At 39.5% G+C, this 16160-nt stretch overlaps 2 protein-coding genes across 14 annotated transcripts in view; one reads left to right on the top strand and one right to left on the bottom strand.

Moving 5' to 3' along the window:
* The window catches only part of TBCE (tubulin folding cofactor E), a 29116-nt gene extending 19353 nt beyond the window's left edge, over nt 1–9763 (top strand). The window contains exons 8-17 of one of the 5 annotated variants that reach the window (XM_041128340.1): nt 2302–2378; nt 2646–2741; nt 4194–4258; nt 4349–4413; nt 4901–5053; nt 5792–5945; nt 6490–6558; nt 7638–7697; nt 9048–9139; nt 9503–9763. In XM_041128340.1, coding sequence (XP_040984274.1) covers nt 2302–2378; nt 2646–2741; nt 4194–4258; nt 4349–4413; nt 4901–5053; nt 5792–5945; nt 6490–6558; nt 7638–7697; nt 9048–9139; nt 9503–9601 — 930 coding nt within the window. In that variant the 3' untranslated portion in view covers nt 9602–9763. Of the gene's footprint in view, nt 1–2301; nt 2379–2645; nt 2742–4193; nt 4259–4348; nt 4414–4900; nt 5054–5791; nt 5946–6489; nt 6559–7637; nt 7698–7892; nt 7980–9047; nt 9187–9390 lie in introns of those variants that run through there. The other 4 variants (XM_030034474.2, XM_041128342.1, XM_041128341.1 and 1 more) reach the window with 4 other exon arrangements.
* The window catches only part of B3GALNT2 (beta-1,3-N-acetylgalactosaminyltransferase 2), a 31230-nt gene continuing 23308 nt past the window's right edge, over nt 8239–16160 (bottom strand). For all 9 annotated transcript variants that reach the window (XM_041128339.1, XM_030034467.2, XM_030034468.2 and 6 more), the window contains 3 exons: nt 11728–11887; nt 11265–11321; nt 8239–10881 (listed from right to left, as the gene is read on the bottom strand). In XM_041128339.1, the coding sequence (XP_040984273.1) occupies nt 10747–10881; nt 11265–11321; nt 11728–11887 (352 nt within the window). In that variant the 3' untranslated portion in view covers nt 8239–10746. The remainder of the gene's footprint in view (nt 10882–11264; nt 11322–11727; nt 11888–16160) is intronic.

Raw genomic sequence — 16160 nt, 5'->3', positions numbered from 1 at the left:
GGGCTTTTGTGGGGGAATCCCCCAAAGGTTCTCTGTAGTGAACATGCACCTAATTTCTCTTGACTGTGCAGGCTTCTTTTCATGCTTCTTCATCACTAATAGATAAACTATTTTGGTCTGTCTTGTTGACATAGGGAAGCACTATCCAAATTAAAGAGATAAAATATTGGTGTGTCCTGCTTTTGCTCTGGAGCAGGAAAAGTATCTGAATTTATAAGTTTACATGTGTTGCAGATATGGCAGTGTTACCGAAATCTGGAATAAAACTCCTTAACACCAATGTGAAGTTAAGAAGCAGGCACTTCATTTATCGCAGCACTGGGGACACGGGGGATCACTCCTCCAAAGGCGTGTCCAACTTAGTATCAAAATCCATCACTTTTTATAGACCTTTTTCTGTCAGGTCATTGTGACATAAGCTCTTTACATAAAAATGCATACTATGCTTGTTCTTAAATTTAACCTTTATAATGGTTGGTCCTTTGATTATATAACCTTATCAATATTCTTATTTAAAAACAATCATTGGTCAGTTACACTTAGCTCTACTGATTGGAATCTTCGATACTCAAATCAAGATGGGAAGGGTAAGGGGGTTTCCAAGCAGCAAACTGGTGTCCGTGACAGTTTCCTTAGTTTCTTGAAACAAAACATAGAAAAACCAGTAACTTCCTGGTGAGGTTTCTATGGTTAGCTATTTCAAACTTTAACAATATTAAGGTTCCTATAGTCATAGTTCCTAAAGTTTCTATGGCTACATTTCAAACTTAACAATCCTATACATTATGCTTCACAATGTTACTTCTTAATCAAACCTAACTCTACTATGTGATAAAATTTTGATTTCTTTACCAGAATATTTGCAACAGCAGCAGGATGAAGTTTCGTATTTTTTGGTGTGAAGCAGTTGAGCCCCAAATCATATGCCCACACTTGAAGAGATCTCAGTGTTAATATTTCATATTGTATATATAATGAGACAGTTACATATACATCCAGCTGTATAACTTCATACAGCTGTAATGGAGAGAATGAAGAATAGTTGATGAAAGGAGGCTTTTTGGTGTGTAGGATAGTGGACATTTATAGGAGAATCAGTTAGCTATATACATAACAAATTGAATTTGATTGTCCAGATCTCTGACCTTCACTGCTTTGTAACCTTTGTAACCTCTTTTAAAACAAGCTTTAGGCAATTATGCTGTGCATGTGTACATCTGTGTTCTTGCATTTCAAAAACTTTGAATCTGCTAGCCAGTTACAAACACATTTTGAAAAGAGGTGGGAGCTTAAAAATAATTTATTACCTACGGGTTCCAAGAAAATAGGAATGTAGATGGAAGAAAGAGCCCCTCTAAGTTTGCTAACCGAGGAAGGAGTAGCAGGATGAGCTCACACTTGATTTGACTCTGGAGAATACACACAAGAAAAACCTCAGAGAAAAAAACAATTTGCGACTCAGAGGCACAAACCTGTAGAAAACCAGCCAGTTCCAGTGCTTATGGAACCCCCATTTTCTAAAACTGCAAATTTTTTGACACTGTCACAATTGCCCACAAAACTGGGGTTTATGCCAGCTTTTTCTATTGCTTTGTAATAAGTGTTTATTTTTAAAAGTTGTGTTATCTGCTGTAGATGTTTGTAAAAAATAAATCTTTATAAAGTAAAATCATTATTTTAATCTAATTTCAGGACATAAGATTTAAAACAAATGCATCTTTGTTCAATTTGTAGCCTTTTTGAACTAATTTGTTTTCTTCAGAGTACTTGAAAACTTCAGGATATGTGCTGACTTAATGCAATTCTTGGTTTTTAGTGGTTTCATGTGCTGGCACAGTCCCATGACAGAGAAGCCTTCAAGCTCTGATAAATTAAGACATTTTAAAAGTCTGTCAGAGCCAATGAGATGTGCAGAAGTTCCAGAACCATTAGCAGTCGAGTATATACTGCCATTTCCTCACTTCATCATAGGGAAAATCTGATCACTCCAACCCCACTGAATAAAATAAACTCAGTTTCCAGGTCACACAGTCTGAGGTAGGTGAGCTGCTAGCCTCAAGCCTGGAACTGTAGGTCCTGTGACTGTGCAGAACCCCTTTGATGTCATCTGTGCTGGTAGATCCAGACACAGGAAAGAGCCAGCCGGAAGAAAGGGAGGGCTAGGCAATCCGTAATACTTGTTTCCCTGTTTTGGGGAGCTATGGCTTGTTCTGAACGTGTTCTGAGGAGATCTGCATAAAGTATAATTTCTGGAATAATTTTTCCCAACTTTTGTTATATTAAATGAAGTTTTGCTCTTAGGTTCTTCTTTGTGCTCCAGGATGGCCAGCACTTGAAGAATTGTACCTTACTTCTAATAATATTACAGTTTTGGAAAGGTAAGATGAGTAATGTCAGTCAGTCGTTTGTGACTGATGTACTGCAAAGTTACATAGCAGATAAAGTTACATTCCTGTAATGTTTACATCACCATGTCATAATTGTAAAATAATGCAAACTTCACGTGATGTACTTCAAAACATTTACAAATGCACACAATCATTTGCATGCAGTTATATACTTAGAAAACTAGTGTTTTCATTAACAAATAACTTTAAATGTTCTGTGTTTGTGTTTGGTTGGTTTTTTTTTCCCCACTGTGACAGGCCTGATAATGTCCTGCAGACCCTGAAGTTGTTGGACCTTTCAGACAACCAGTTACTGGATGGAAATCAGCTGCATCTAATAGCACATCTCCCCAGGTAGCTGTTAAAACAAATTTGCTGGGAATTCTTTGTCCTTGGCTGTTCATCTCCATAGTCTTTGTTGACTGAAATATGGTAGTTTTGATTTTGCATGGAAGATTTATGGAATCTTGAAATGGAGGCATTTTGCCCTCTTGAGGAGAGTAACTGAATTATTTAATGGAGCTATTTTAATCTAATCTTATTTTTGTTGTATAGTAAAACATTCTTAAGCTGTATGTATGTTATTAGGTTTTCATTATATACTTATGAAAGGGAAGTGGTTTATCACGTTTATTAAGTTCTTTATATATTAGTATGCACAGGGTTTTATCCAAGATGACAGGACTGTAGAGTTGGTGTGGAGTGGCAAAGCAAAGGAGCTATGGAAGTTGTTTCTTAAGAACAGTTTTCTGACCATGACAGTGTAATGCAGGCTCAGCAGCAGCTGCACAGCCATCTCAGGGTGGTTGGAGCCTGCAGAAAGCCGTTGGGCAGTTTGTTGGAAGGTGTCACTCCTGAGGCTGACAGGCTAAAGGTCGTGGGCGATGGACGCTTGCCATGAGCACTTTACACCCCTGGTGCCTACTTATTTGTCCTTTGTAAAGAAAGCAAAACAAAGAGGGGTTGGAGGGAGGTAAAGTGTGGTGATAATTCTTCCCTGTCTCTGTTATCTGCTCTTGATTATTAACTATGGGGAAGGTTACTGTTGTTACTTGACTGGTAGAGGTGTGTGGCACGTCCTCTGCACAGGCACTCCTTTGGAAGTTTCAGTGCTTTTTTGGGGTAGCTTAAAGGCTTTGAAAGAGATGTTTGGGGGGGGGGGGGTTGTTTGTTTGTTTGTTTGTTTTTAATTTGAAGCACAACAAAAACCCCCAAACAGTATAATTCCCATACTGCCGTGGGTAAATGTATTTCTGCTTTCTCAAAAGAATGTCTGTGGCAATACCCTTTACACAGATTGTTCTGGTTTACTCTACTCTCAATAGCAGCGTCTTTATGGTAGTTACAGGCTTGAGCTATGATTCCTTGCTTTGGGGGGTTACCATCCAGGGAAAGTAGGTGTGTGTTCCTTAAGCACTTCAGTTACAGTGACCGGAAAATTGTGGGACTAATATGATGGTTTTACTATTTGCAGAATTATTATCTTGCACTGTACACCAGAATAGCAGCCATGATTTTAATTAGCCACAAGCTATTTAAAAATATCGTTTGGAAAATCACACCGTTTAAATCCAGGAGCCATTTTGAAAGCTTGAAATTATTGCACTTTATTGTCTGAAAAATTTATTCCCTGAACACTCTGCTGAAGTCTGGGTACTGTCTGTGAAGCTGCTGTTCATTTGTCAGTGATTATGCATCATGTCAAAAGTTTATTAGATCTTTGTGTAAAAAGAAATGGAGGCAGTATTTCTTTACAAAAAACTTCCCGTACCATGTACAGTAATCATTGTATCTATTAAATTTCAGATTAGAACAGCTAATACTTAGAAACACTGGAATATCTTCTATACACTTTCCTGATGCTGGATTTGGTATGTAAAAGGAGTAATTTATTTATAGCTTTGTAATTCTGTTTACAAGACAATAGTGAAAACTTTAAATAAACTTACTCTTTTTCCTAGGATGCAAGACTAAAATGTTTCCTTCACTAAAACGCCTTGCAATAAATGACAATAAAATATCACAGGTAGGTTAGATTGTGATAGTTTCACATTTTGTAAATACACGTATCTTTGCTTAAGAGTAACTTGCAGTTTGCTTTTTTAAAATTTCTTTGATCATATGTGTAAGAAAGACCCTGAGGTAACTATTGAATACTTTGATCAACACAGAGGCATAATTTCAAAATTTAAAAACATTTCTTAACATCTCAGTTAGTTAAACATGTTTATGGTAGCTAGTCATATCCCTCTGCTACCTCATAATTCCTCTCGCAGAATTCTAATGATCTAAAATGCTGAGTAGTTCCTTGTTTGTTTATTTTTTTTAACTTAATTAAATGTAATGCAGTTTTTTCCTTAGCTAAATGAACAGGATGAAAGTTCTTGGTTCTGCTGACCAAAAGAATAGTTTCAGTCATGGTCATTGTACAGCAAAAGTCAATGTTGTTGTGTATTGTTCTGAAATGAAGTATGTTTTATGTTTCCTCCAAAGACTGTTCCCTTCCATTTCAGTGGTCATCTATCAATGAGCTTGATAAACTGTCGAGTTTGCAGTCACTGCAGTGTCACAATAACCCTTTCATGGACACAGAGAAGAACCCAGAGACCCTGAGACAGCTAATTATTGCCAAGATAAGTCAACTGGAGGTTTTGAACAAGTCTGAGGTACGTGATATTTCAACAAATTGCATGAGTCTGGAGAAAAACATTAAATCATTACCTGAGGAATTGTTTTCAGTTTCTTTTAAGACTACTGTTTGTTTGGGCGCAGGAAAAGTAAAGTGATGACTATTCCATCACCTAGTCAATGGGGCATGCTGTAAGGCTACAAGATCTAGCCCTGTTTGTGAACGCTGCTGACTCAGTGGGGACTAGGACAAGATGGAGGAATGGTGGTTTTTTTCAAGCGCCTGAGTTGTGTTGAAGTTGGAGGACTGTTAACAAAACCATACTCTGGCCAAAAAAATAAAAGAAAAAGCAGCATAGTTGAATCTGTTTCACTGACAGTAATACAAGCATTTGCCTTCTGTAATGGGAGAACAGCATTATCTAAACCAAATCAAACTTTCAGCAAACATTTATCATAAAAGAGAGCAGAAGCAGCCTCTGTTCCATATCTACAAAAAACCTCCTTGCATCATCATATGCAGTAACACCTTTGCTTGGCTATTCATTTATGGATCAGTCAGTACATGGAGGTGGGCGTTGTAAGATTCTTAATAGCTTTAAAATGTACTGAATATATGGATCAGTCAGTACTTGGGGATGGGGTTTGTAAGATTCTTGGTTGCATTAAAACATACTGAACACCCAAGTGAGAGCAAGGAGTCAGTGTCATTAATTAGATTTTCTTCTCTGGAAAGTTGTATAATTACATTATGTGCCATTCCTGTGCCAGTACAGATCCTTCCTGCTGAAAGAAAAGGAGCAGAGCTTGATTATCGCAAAATATTTGGAAATGACTGGCTAGCAGCTGGTGGGAATTGGAACCCAGAGAAAAACAAACCAAGTGAAGAATTTCTTGCTGCCCATCCCAGATACTCATTGCTTTGTCTTAGTAAGTACAGAAGTACAGTAAAATTAGCATTTCCTCACTTCTGGCACTGCAGTAGCGCTGGTTCGGTCTCTCTTCAGTTTTCCTTCCCCTTGATGGTTCTGCTGCCTCAGAAAGCCCACCCTTTGGCAGGCCTGTGCGCAAATGGCTTTTGCTTCCATGGGGCAGCTGCGTAGTACTGCACCCTTCTGGGCACTGCTGCCTCCTGGGTGACACCTGTGAGCATCTGCCCTGTAACTCTACTGGTGAGCAGGCAGTGGCTGTCTCCACCTGGGGCTTCTTTAAAGCAGCACCTCCATGTGCCTGTCACCTGCTCCACCCCATCCCATGGGCCTGTACACCTTCCTAAATGCTCTAGCAGTTGAAGGCTCATGTCTGCAGCACTTGGTGTTGCAGGAGCCTACCACTTTGTATACTTGGTATCCCAGCTGCTGAGGGAACTGAGGCAGCAGGATCACACCTGACCCAACACCACCATGCTCTTGGGTCTACTGCTGAGGTTTAGTCTTTGAGGGGTTCATGTCTACCTGCACTTTCCTTCACACAGAGTATGGTGCACCTGAAGAAGGAGAACTGAAGGGACAACAGCCTTTGACTCTGAAAAATCAGCTTCTGAGTAAGAAAGAGGCCAGAAATGGTCAAAATTGTTCCTTCTGCATTTAAGATATTTTACAAGCTTAGTGTTTCCTGGGTGTATATGGAGAACAAAAGGTTCAAAAGCCTTTGAGATGTCAGAGTTCCAGCTTGTAATTCTGCTTCTCTGAACTGTGTAGTGATGAGTTTGACTAGATACCTGCTTCTGTGTGCTGTATCTCACTTCCCCCTCAAGCCAAGCCAAATGATTTTCTTAATTAAGACTTAATGGAGAATAGCGGTGATCAATACTCCATTCTGACAGTGTGAATGGCTTCTCTACAGAAGACATTTGAGATTTTAACCTCAATAGCTGTGCTGTTTCCTGATAATTTTTTTTTTTTATAGCTTCTTCATTTTAAGGCAGTCAAGAAAAATAGGGGTAGCTTTGGTATTGGGGCTGTCTACACATTTAAACTAGGTTACATCCCAGACTTACAAATTCACTTAGCTTTGTTTCCCAGTTGATAGAAGAACTGAACCTTTTTTTTACTCCATAGGCAAAATAGTATTTTAAGGCTTTACATTCTATTGCATTTAGGTGGAAGACTAAATAGAACAAGGAAGGTAGTTGGCTAGACATAATAGAAACCTTTTTTAAGGATCAGTCTTTTAATCTCTGTAAAAGAATTAGGCTAATAACTTCCTTAAAATGTGTTTGTACAGTGCTTTTGAGATAGTGAGGGTCAAAAACCTGCTTTAAACTAAGCAGTTTCTTTTAAAAAGCTACCTAGAAATTAAGCATTTTCAGGTAAATACTCCTTTTGACCAAAAAAACATGTTAAGTATTAGGGAGTCACTTTTAAAATATTTTCCCTAATTTACCAAAGATGAATAAAAACTTGATAATTTTCATAAAAGTAATTTTTCAGAGAATGACTAAATGCTACCTTATCTGTTCAGATACAGGCTACATCCTATTTTTTTTTTTTTTTTTTTTTAGAAGATCAGGCTGAGCTAGGGGAAACAATTTGTAATAAAAACAGACTAGAAAGACTCTTGTGCTCCTGACAGAACAGGGCTTAATGTTCACTCACTAATGCCTCACTGTTCTTCCTTAAGCTTTGACAATTAAGTGTCCTGAGAAACCTGAACAGAAACCAGTAGAGAAAAAGCTACCAGGTAAGAAGTCTTGGCTTTTGTTTAAGCAGTTGATTTGTAGCTCCTTTTCAAATAACTGTATTAAAGAATGGCAGCTGCCTCTGGCTTTGTCAGCTCCTGCAGATTCTCCCCTGAAGCCTGTCATGTAAAGAAATGACAAAAGTAGAAATTGTTGGAAAAAGTAATTATTTTTCTGACCTTCATACTTACTTTCAGTCCAGCTTGACGTTGATGCTTGTCTTATGACCTCTGCTGCTGGTTTCACGATCAATGTGTCTGAGGCAATCAAAGGCTAATTAACTGGTATGAAATCTAGTGGATGTGCTAACCAAGTAACAAGAATATAAAGTTGTAAGAGCCAACTACGTAGTCCACAGTTCTAGATACTAAGGTCTGGTATCTAATACATTGTTAGAAATCTAATTCTGACCTGCATCAAATTTGTCTTTTGAAGTTTTAGTGCCTGTAGGGAGACTAGAATGAATAGACTTTGTTCTAAATCAAACTGATGTTTTGGAAAGATGTATCAGAATGGAGTCTGAGAGAAAAGACTTACTCAAGCTTTATTCTAAAATAATCATCACATTTATTATCACAAGTCGCATAAAATCAGATAGATACAGCTTTTACAAAAATGTTTGATAGAAAAATATTTGTCTAAGTACAATGTGTGGTATTACAGGAATAACTCACTATTGCTGTGCCTTTAGATAAAGCTTCAAAAGAAGTGAAAGTTCAACCAAAATATTGAGTATATCTATTGCAAACACAGTTATCACCTCTGGAACAAACTACATTTACTCATTCAAGATCCATTACAAAAAATATCCCTTCATGTAACTGACTTCATAATATAAACCACTCTACAACGCTGCTGGCAGTTAGTTTGTTTGGGACTAACTAACATAACATCATTTCTAAGAATGGCACTAGTTCCACAGTGACATTCATTTAGTTGTGCCAGGAGAGCCAATTCCTGCTAATGAAAACTTCAAGGAACAGTTGCCAGATGCAAGTAGTCAGAACCTGACTGGTATGTGTCCCAAAGGTCACTTAGTTTAGCATGTAGTAAATACAAACTCAAAAAAAGTAAATTATGAAGCCGTAACACTTTAATTTGGTATATGGGATCAAAGCGCTTAAACCATAGTAGCATATCCTGTCCTATCCACCAGAGATTAAACCATTTTCAATTTGATATTAGCAGTTATGGTTTCAGGTACCAAAGACATTATTGCAGTGTTAGAACTGAAGCAGCAATACAGCCTTTCACTGTTGCTGTAAGCAAGTATAGTTTAAACACTAGTACTTTGCTACAGCTCAGTGGTAGCAGCATTTTTCTAGTAACTTTTCTTTCTTCCCCCTTGACAGAGTCTATGACTATTCAGCGGGTCAAAGGATTGCTGTATCGCCTACTTAAAATTCCTGGTTCAGAACTGAAACTGTCCTACGAAAGTTCTAAAGTGAGTTAAAAACGGGTAATTCAACAATAAAATACTGCATGCTGCTAGAGGTCAGTAGGATGTTCTAAAATACTACCTAATCAAATTGATTTCACTAAAGGAGGGCAGTCTTCATGCTGTAATTTAGGGCCTAACTTCATTCCTGTAATACGACAGATCCTCCCCGACTGCAACTGTCTGATCTGTAGTTAAGTTTACATGAACAGATTTCAGTTTAAGTCTGATCAGGGTTTTTTCCTTTCTTATTCTAGCTGGAAGGAAAAGAAGTTGAACTAGACAATGACTTAAAGCCTTTGCAGTTTTACTCAATAGAAAATGGAGACTGTGTGTTAGTACGGTGGTAAGAAGGGACTCTCTTGACAGACTGAAGGAAAAGCCAGCACCGGAACTGCAGAAGAGTTACAGACTGCCCGCAGACAGTATGGACAGCCTGTGCCTGAGCTCACGTATGGGAAAATGTGAATTTCATACATGGCACCAGAGGGCTATACAATAATACTTTCAGCTCCTAAACTTAATCGTCAGTCTCCATGAAAGCATTTGCTTTTGGCTGAAGTGTCTTACTTGAGAGATACCAAATAGTGCTTAAACGCTTCATTTAAATAAAACTCAAGGTAACCCTTTTGCTAAGATTTTATACTACCTTCCCATTACAGCAGTGAGCATTTGTTTTACTGATCTGAGTACATGATTTAATTGTGATCTCTTTGCTTATAATAGGACAAAATTAGTGCTGAACTGAAAGAGGCTACTTGCTCTTTCTGTTTTTGCCTACTTCCAATGACCTTAAAGCAAACAAAAGTGAAACAGCAGTAATTGTAGAAGTATCTACACAGCCTTAGACTAAGGTCAAAATCTGAAAGACCTTTATTCTACCCTACAGCATTAACATACCACAGTATAAATAAGTTCTCAGCATACTGCAAGGCATTGCTAGTTATTTTACATTCTTTCTCAATCTTATTTTACTTTCACTTGTGTACTCTCAGATTCATATCTAATAACACATTGAGCTATCAGAAATCCCTCCTCATCAGGCCAAGTTTGCAGTACTTCAAGATTTGGTATAAGCAAACTTTGATACTGTTTTTTTATCTAAAATGACAATGGTATAAACAAACTAAACATAAATCCTAACCCCTAGCTGTCCCAGTCCCTGCACAGATGAGGGCAACGCCTCAGACAGCACAGAACCTGCTGCAGCAAGACTTACCAGATGCCCTGGTGCGGAGCACAGCTCTCCACTGGATCCTGGTACAGCTCTATACTGAGTTAAGTCAGTAGTACTTCAATTTACAAAAGACAGGCTAGTTGGCATTCTTATGTGCATTTATTAATTACAAGTAGGTCTTTGACTTAATATAAAAAGGAATTTTTTTATCTTAAACATTTTGGTTTTTGTCAGATCAACATCTATACTATAGAAAATGAATAGTATCAGTCCACTTGTAATTATCAAAAGGGATGTGCAAATATTGTTATACTTTAGTTGAAATCCAACATTAAAAGATACCTTAAGATTCCTTATTGTTCCAAGAATGAATCCAAATGTACACTTTTCCATGATCATTATACACTACCCTGTTTTCCAAGGCAAGTCAAGTCCATCATCTTTCCTCACATCTACAAGGATCTCCACACAGTTCCTTTAACCTCCAGAGCTCTCTCAGTTCCTGTGGAGAATACTGGGGGGAAGACAGCATGCCACTCTCACATGTCTTCTCACACAACCAGAGACTATCCTGTTAGAGAGAAAACCACTTCAATAGTTTTTCTCACAAAGAATTTAGTCTTCAACAATCTTTACTTCCATGAATCAGGTTTTCCTTGTTTCTAGCAACAAACTTTGCACACAGAGGTCACCAAGTAGAGGTATACGTCCCTCTCTGATCTGCTAGACCTATTCAGAGAACATGGGGGGGTGGGGATGGGGGCTGCTGAGAGGGGTGTGTGTGTTTTCTTTTAACTACATCTTCACAAGTTTTTTTCTGGATTTTAATCCAATGCCTGTTTCCTTTTTTTTTTTTTAAGAAAAAACATTTCCCCTATTTTGTGCTACTTGGAGCAACAGGCATGTTCTCTTTCTGACAGAGAAAGAGAAATCAGAGAATTCCTTCAGACTTACTTGATAACGCTTGGGTCCTACTGCTGCCATCCAGATGCCCATACTCACATCTTCACCCTGAGACAACACATTAAATTAAAAACCACATATATTAGCACCAGGAAAGCATGAAGCATGACTTTGTGAACTAGAATAAGTTGCATCGTGTACCAGCAGTAAAAAATGGTAACCACAACAAGCTATGTCTGACTGTTTTAGAGGTGTTAAATTAATTCTCCCAGCTTTCCTGTGATAATACATTGTTCTTAAAAGAAGAGAGTACAAAAACCAAGGTTACCGCTCCAGAGGTTCTCAGTCCAATACAGTTGTGCTTTGACCTAGAACAGACCCTAAGAGTAGCAACCAAAAGCCCTGCAAAAAGCCAGCGCTAACACTTGAACAATGTTCTTTCCAACTCATCTAGTACACATGCTGCTCCCCGAGACCAGCTTAAGACAGAAAAACTGAACCAACGCTTTACTACCTGGTACGTCTTTAATCTTTCAGAGTTGCTTGCCAGCCACTGAACAATGTCTTTGGAGATGACGTAGCCAGATCCACAAGCAAAGGCTGGATACGCAGGACTTGGGTACTCCAGCTCTTGCCATTTCCCAGTTCGATCAACTGCCCAGTTTAGTCTGAAACTGAAGACCATGTTACACATGAGATGTTTATACAAAGCCCTCTGTGAAACTTAATAACACTGCTAACAACTGAAGTAACACTGACAGTAAACAGTATTAAGAGGAAGAAGTAGAAGGTGATCCTAATTATAGTTCCTAACCTTATTTCTCTAGGGCACACATCTAATAGAACACAACAGGCTGAAAAGCATAATTATTGTTTGGTCTCAAATCTCAGGTAATAAGAGAAAGTTTTCAGAACAGAAACAAACACAACATTGACTGTCAGGTCTTCAGCATGTCTGCACCCACTGCTGGGTTTTGATCCAGGTGAGCACAAGCGTCCTCACCTGTGTTCTGTAACAGCACATCTGTGTCTAACCCCCTTTGATTAATCAACACGACACAAAGTCAGTGCCTCCAGCAGGCATGCTGTTACAGCAATGTTGCACAAACCATTTTCCTGATAAAACCAGTGGCTGCTTAAAAACCAGGAAGCAAGGCAAAGTACTGGTTTTTTTTATATACCTTCTCTAAGCTGTTTTCCAACTGAAACTCAACAAAGTGGATGTTCAACAAAGGCTGCCATCACTGAATTACAAAAAACCTTCCTGGCAGTCATCTTCTCTGAGGAAGATTGTACTTACTACTAGAGGCCTGCAGAAGGCCAGCAGTGCTCTCTGTCTGCACAGTCTTTCCACACTGACTCTCATCCCCAGGCGGGGTGGCACAGTTAGCTTTAACACCCTGCCACACCATACGGACCCTGCGGACCCTGCTAAGCTGCTGCGTCAGGCAGTGAGAACCACCCTGTTCAGGAACAGGCTGGTATTGCACTCACCTTACAGGTACTTCAGGCACTCACAGCTACGTGGCATAACTACATCAATGCAGCAGGTTCTCCCCCTTTTTGCGAACAGGTTCAAGCATCGCTGAATTCAGCCATGAGCACAAGCAGCTAAAAGCTTTAGTGAGCTACTAAGAGTTATCACCTCAGACAACAGCCCCGTAAGGGAGGAATTACAGTTGAGTGGCAGATCTGTTACCAGACTCTACACATTCACAGCTGAAGCTGACATGTTAAAGCACCAGCGAGATAAAAGTCATATCTGATACCTGAATTCACTTCAGACTCAGTATCTTCCACTCTAGCGAGTCCCAGCAGGAAGGGTGCAAGCCCCTCCAGACTGAGGGGCACCTGCTTTGCTAATAATTTCATAATTCTGCAGTGATTTCAGCATTGTTCACTACACCTCACGCTTGCTTTACCTGAAGACTGTGACTATTAGCGAATTTACGCTTGAAGATGTCACCCCTACATAAAGCTCTCTAAAGACATACAGAAAAGGTGATGTTTTGTCCCAACTCTTCTCTCCCAGCACAACTTGTCAGTTCTTTTGTCAGTAACCGAATAAAATTACTCGATACCTTAACACACCATTTCCACAGCAAGACTTGGCAAAATTAATTTTTCAGTCTGCAGAAGAAAGCATTATCAATCCTCCTAAGTTCATTCAATGGCTATTCTAAGGCAAGCTGTCGTGGTGTAACCCCAGCCAGCAACTAAGCACCACACAGCCACTCACTCACTCCCCCCCACCCAGTGGGATGGGGGAGAAAATCAGGAAAAGAAGTAAAACTTATGGGTTGAGATAAGAACAGTTTAATAGAATAGAAAAAGAAGAAACTAATAATGATAATGATAACACTAATAAAGTGACAACAGCAATAATAAAAGGATTGGAATGTACAAATGGTGCACAGTGCAATTGCTCACCACCCACCGATCGACGCCCCATTAGTCCCCAAGCAGCGATCCCCCTGCCCCCACTCCCCCCAGTTCCTATACTAGATGTGACGTCCCATGGTATGGAATACCCCGTTGGCCAGTTTGGGTCAGCTGCCCTGGCTGTGTCCCCTCCCAACTTCTTGTGCCCCTCCAGCTTTCTCGCTGGCTGGGCATGAGAAGCTGAAAAATCCTTGACTTTAGACTAAACACTACTTAGCAACAACTGAAAACATCAGTGTTATCAACATTCTTCTCATACTGAACTCAAAACATAGCACCGTACCAGCTACTAGGAAGACAATTAACTCTATCCCAGCTGAAACCAGGACACAAGCCTAGAAATACATTACTAGAACATGAAGCCTGTTATACTCAACAGCGTATCTTACGTCCCAGGAAAAGGGGAGGTTCATATTACAGATGAAACATATCTTCACAGAAAACTTCAAGTATCTGAAGTTTCTTTTTGGCCTAATTAAGGTCAAGAAAAGGTGCCATTCTGAACTGTCGCTGCTTTCCATAGCATGGTAGATGAGGCAACTTCAGTGAACTGCCTTTTCCTTTACAGCATTCATATTAGATTCAGTGTCCCTCAGAAACAGCTTGGTACATTCTACCCCATCATAAATTTGGTCATTTACAGACATGATCAGTGATCTGTCAAAGACGGCTCTCTCATGCCTGAGGGTGACTAGTCTTTTGACTGCACTTTTAAAAGAACAGAATAGCAGTAACTTAAGTATATTCTCTCCAAGATGAGCCAAAGTTCTGAAGCAGGATACCTGGACCATTTGGTTTGCCAGCCTGTAGTCCTGAAATGCTCTAGATTAGCTACATAAGCTTTTTAAATGGTGATTTAAAATTAATGAACAAAACCACTGCACAATATGAAGTGGCATCAGGAAAAGGCTATTAACCAACAGCACATGTAAGTACTGCTCAATCCAAAGCATTCCCTTCCCAGTTTCCCTGAGATCTCATCCTTGGTTTCTGCCAGAGCAAGCTGATAATTTCAGAATTCACAATGATAAGTTTCTCTAAGAATACAGGAATTAATTATTAACAGATTATAAGGAACACCAGACAACAAACAAGAAACTTGTCTGAACTAGAGAGAGCTTAATAAGGTCTAGGTGAAGAATGCAAACTTTGAGTTCTCAGACACATGCTCAGAGGAACAGAAGGAAGGGAGACCATCAATAAAGTCACCTCAAAGGCCAGATATATTAACCTTCTGCTCAGGAAGTTAAGGTCTCCACACACCATAACAAGCTCTCAGAGAAGCCTAACAGCATTTTGTTTGCACTTTCACCAATGCTCAAGTCTAAATATACAAGATGTCATGGAGTTGAAAGGTAGGAGAGCTTGGAAGTATCCCCCCAAACCACTCAGAAGACTCCTGTACACTCAGTCGTTACCCACAAAGCTGAACACATAACCAGAACACTCTGGCCAAGGAGCAGGCCCATGGCAGGCAGCAACACAAAAGTAGGGACACCCACCATTGCATAGGTGGGGACACCAGGGAGAATAAGGGCAATCTCTTTGGTATCATATCCTCAGCTGTTACAGCCAAGAACATGCTCCAGAAGAGCTTTCCCTACATCAGCTGCAACAGCAGCCCAGGCAGCTTACACCTAGTACTATTTTTCCTTTAAGTTGGTTTCCATCTTGTCACCAAGTTCCCGACCTTTTACATTGCTAGAATGAACCTATCTTACCTTCGCTATTAGCCTTGCCTTGTGGTAAAGGTAGTCCCAAGAAAATTTAACAGGCATCAGGCAATCAGGGGTTTTGTACAGGCTAGAGAACACATGCCCACCACTCAGATCTTTGAGATCATCACAAGATAGCCAGCTATTGCACACACTTCAACACACACACACGCTTCCACACACCTTATTAAAATCACCCTACGAGTAATCAACAGTCAGTACCAGATTTGTGAAGCAAGACACCTTTAGCAGCAAAGGCCAGCTTTTCTTCAGTAAGAAGATGGCAACAGGAAGACACATCGTACCGTTGTGCTATACTGAATTTTATAGCAGCATAGCATTTCTGCTATATTGGATGTTATACCAGCATAGCAATGCATTCCATGGATGGAAGGGAAGAGATGGGCTATTTTGATCCTCCTAGTTATTCACAAGTGTAATAATACAGGCTGGGGAACTTCACTCGAATTCATGAATCAGATCTACCATTTCAGACAGCAGCAAAATGGGTAGCAATGCCTGTCATTCACAGCCTTCAAAATAAAGTACAGGCTATAAAGGCAATTTTGTTTCTCCTGTTTACCCCACTTCCTCAAGCCCACACAAAAAAATCACAGTGGCTTCAAAAAAAGTAATGTTTACAATTCTAGTATGTACTTGCCTTTTAACTTTACTGTACAGCTGGAATACTTTTATTTACTTAAGTACCACGACAAAGACATACAACACATTTTAAAACTAGGTAAGATATTCAGCAAGTTCAACTCATTGTAAAGGCACACTCTGGAAA

The sequence above is a fragment of the Aquila chrysaetos genome, chromosome 13 (genome assembly GCF_900496995.4).
Source record: "Aquila chrysaetos chrysaetos chromosome 13, bAquChr1.4, whole genome shotgun sequence".
In the NCBI taxonomy this organism is placed as follows: domain Eukaryota; kingdom Metazoa; phylum Chordata; class Aves; order Accipitriformes; family Accipitridae; genus Aquila; species Aquila chrysaetos.
Note: the sequence above shows the minus strand (reverse complement) of the source record. Positions and strands in the feature narration are given on the sequence as shown.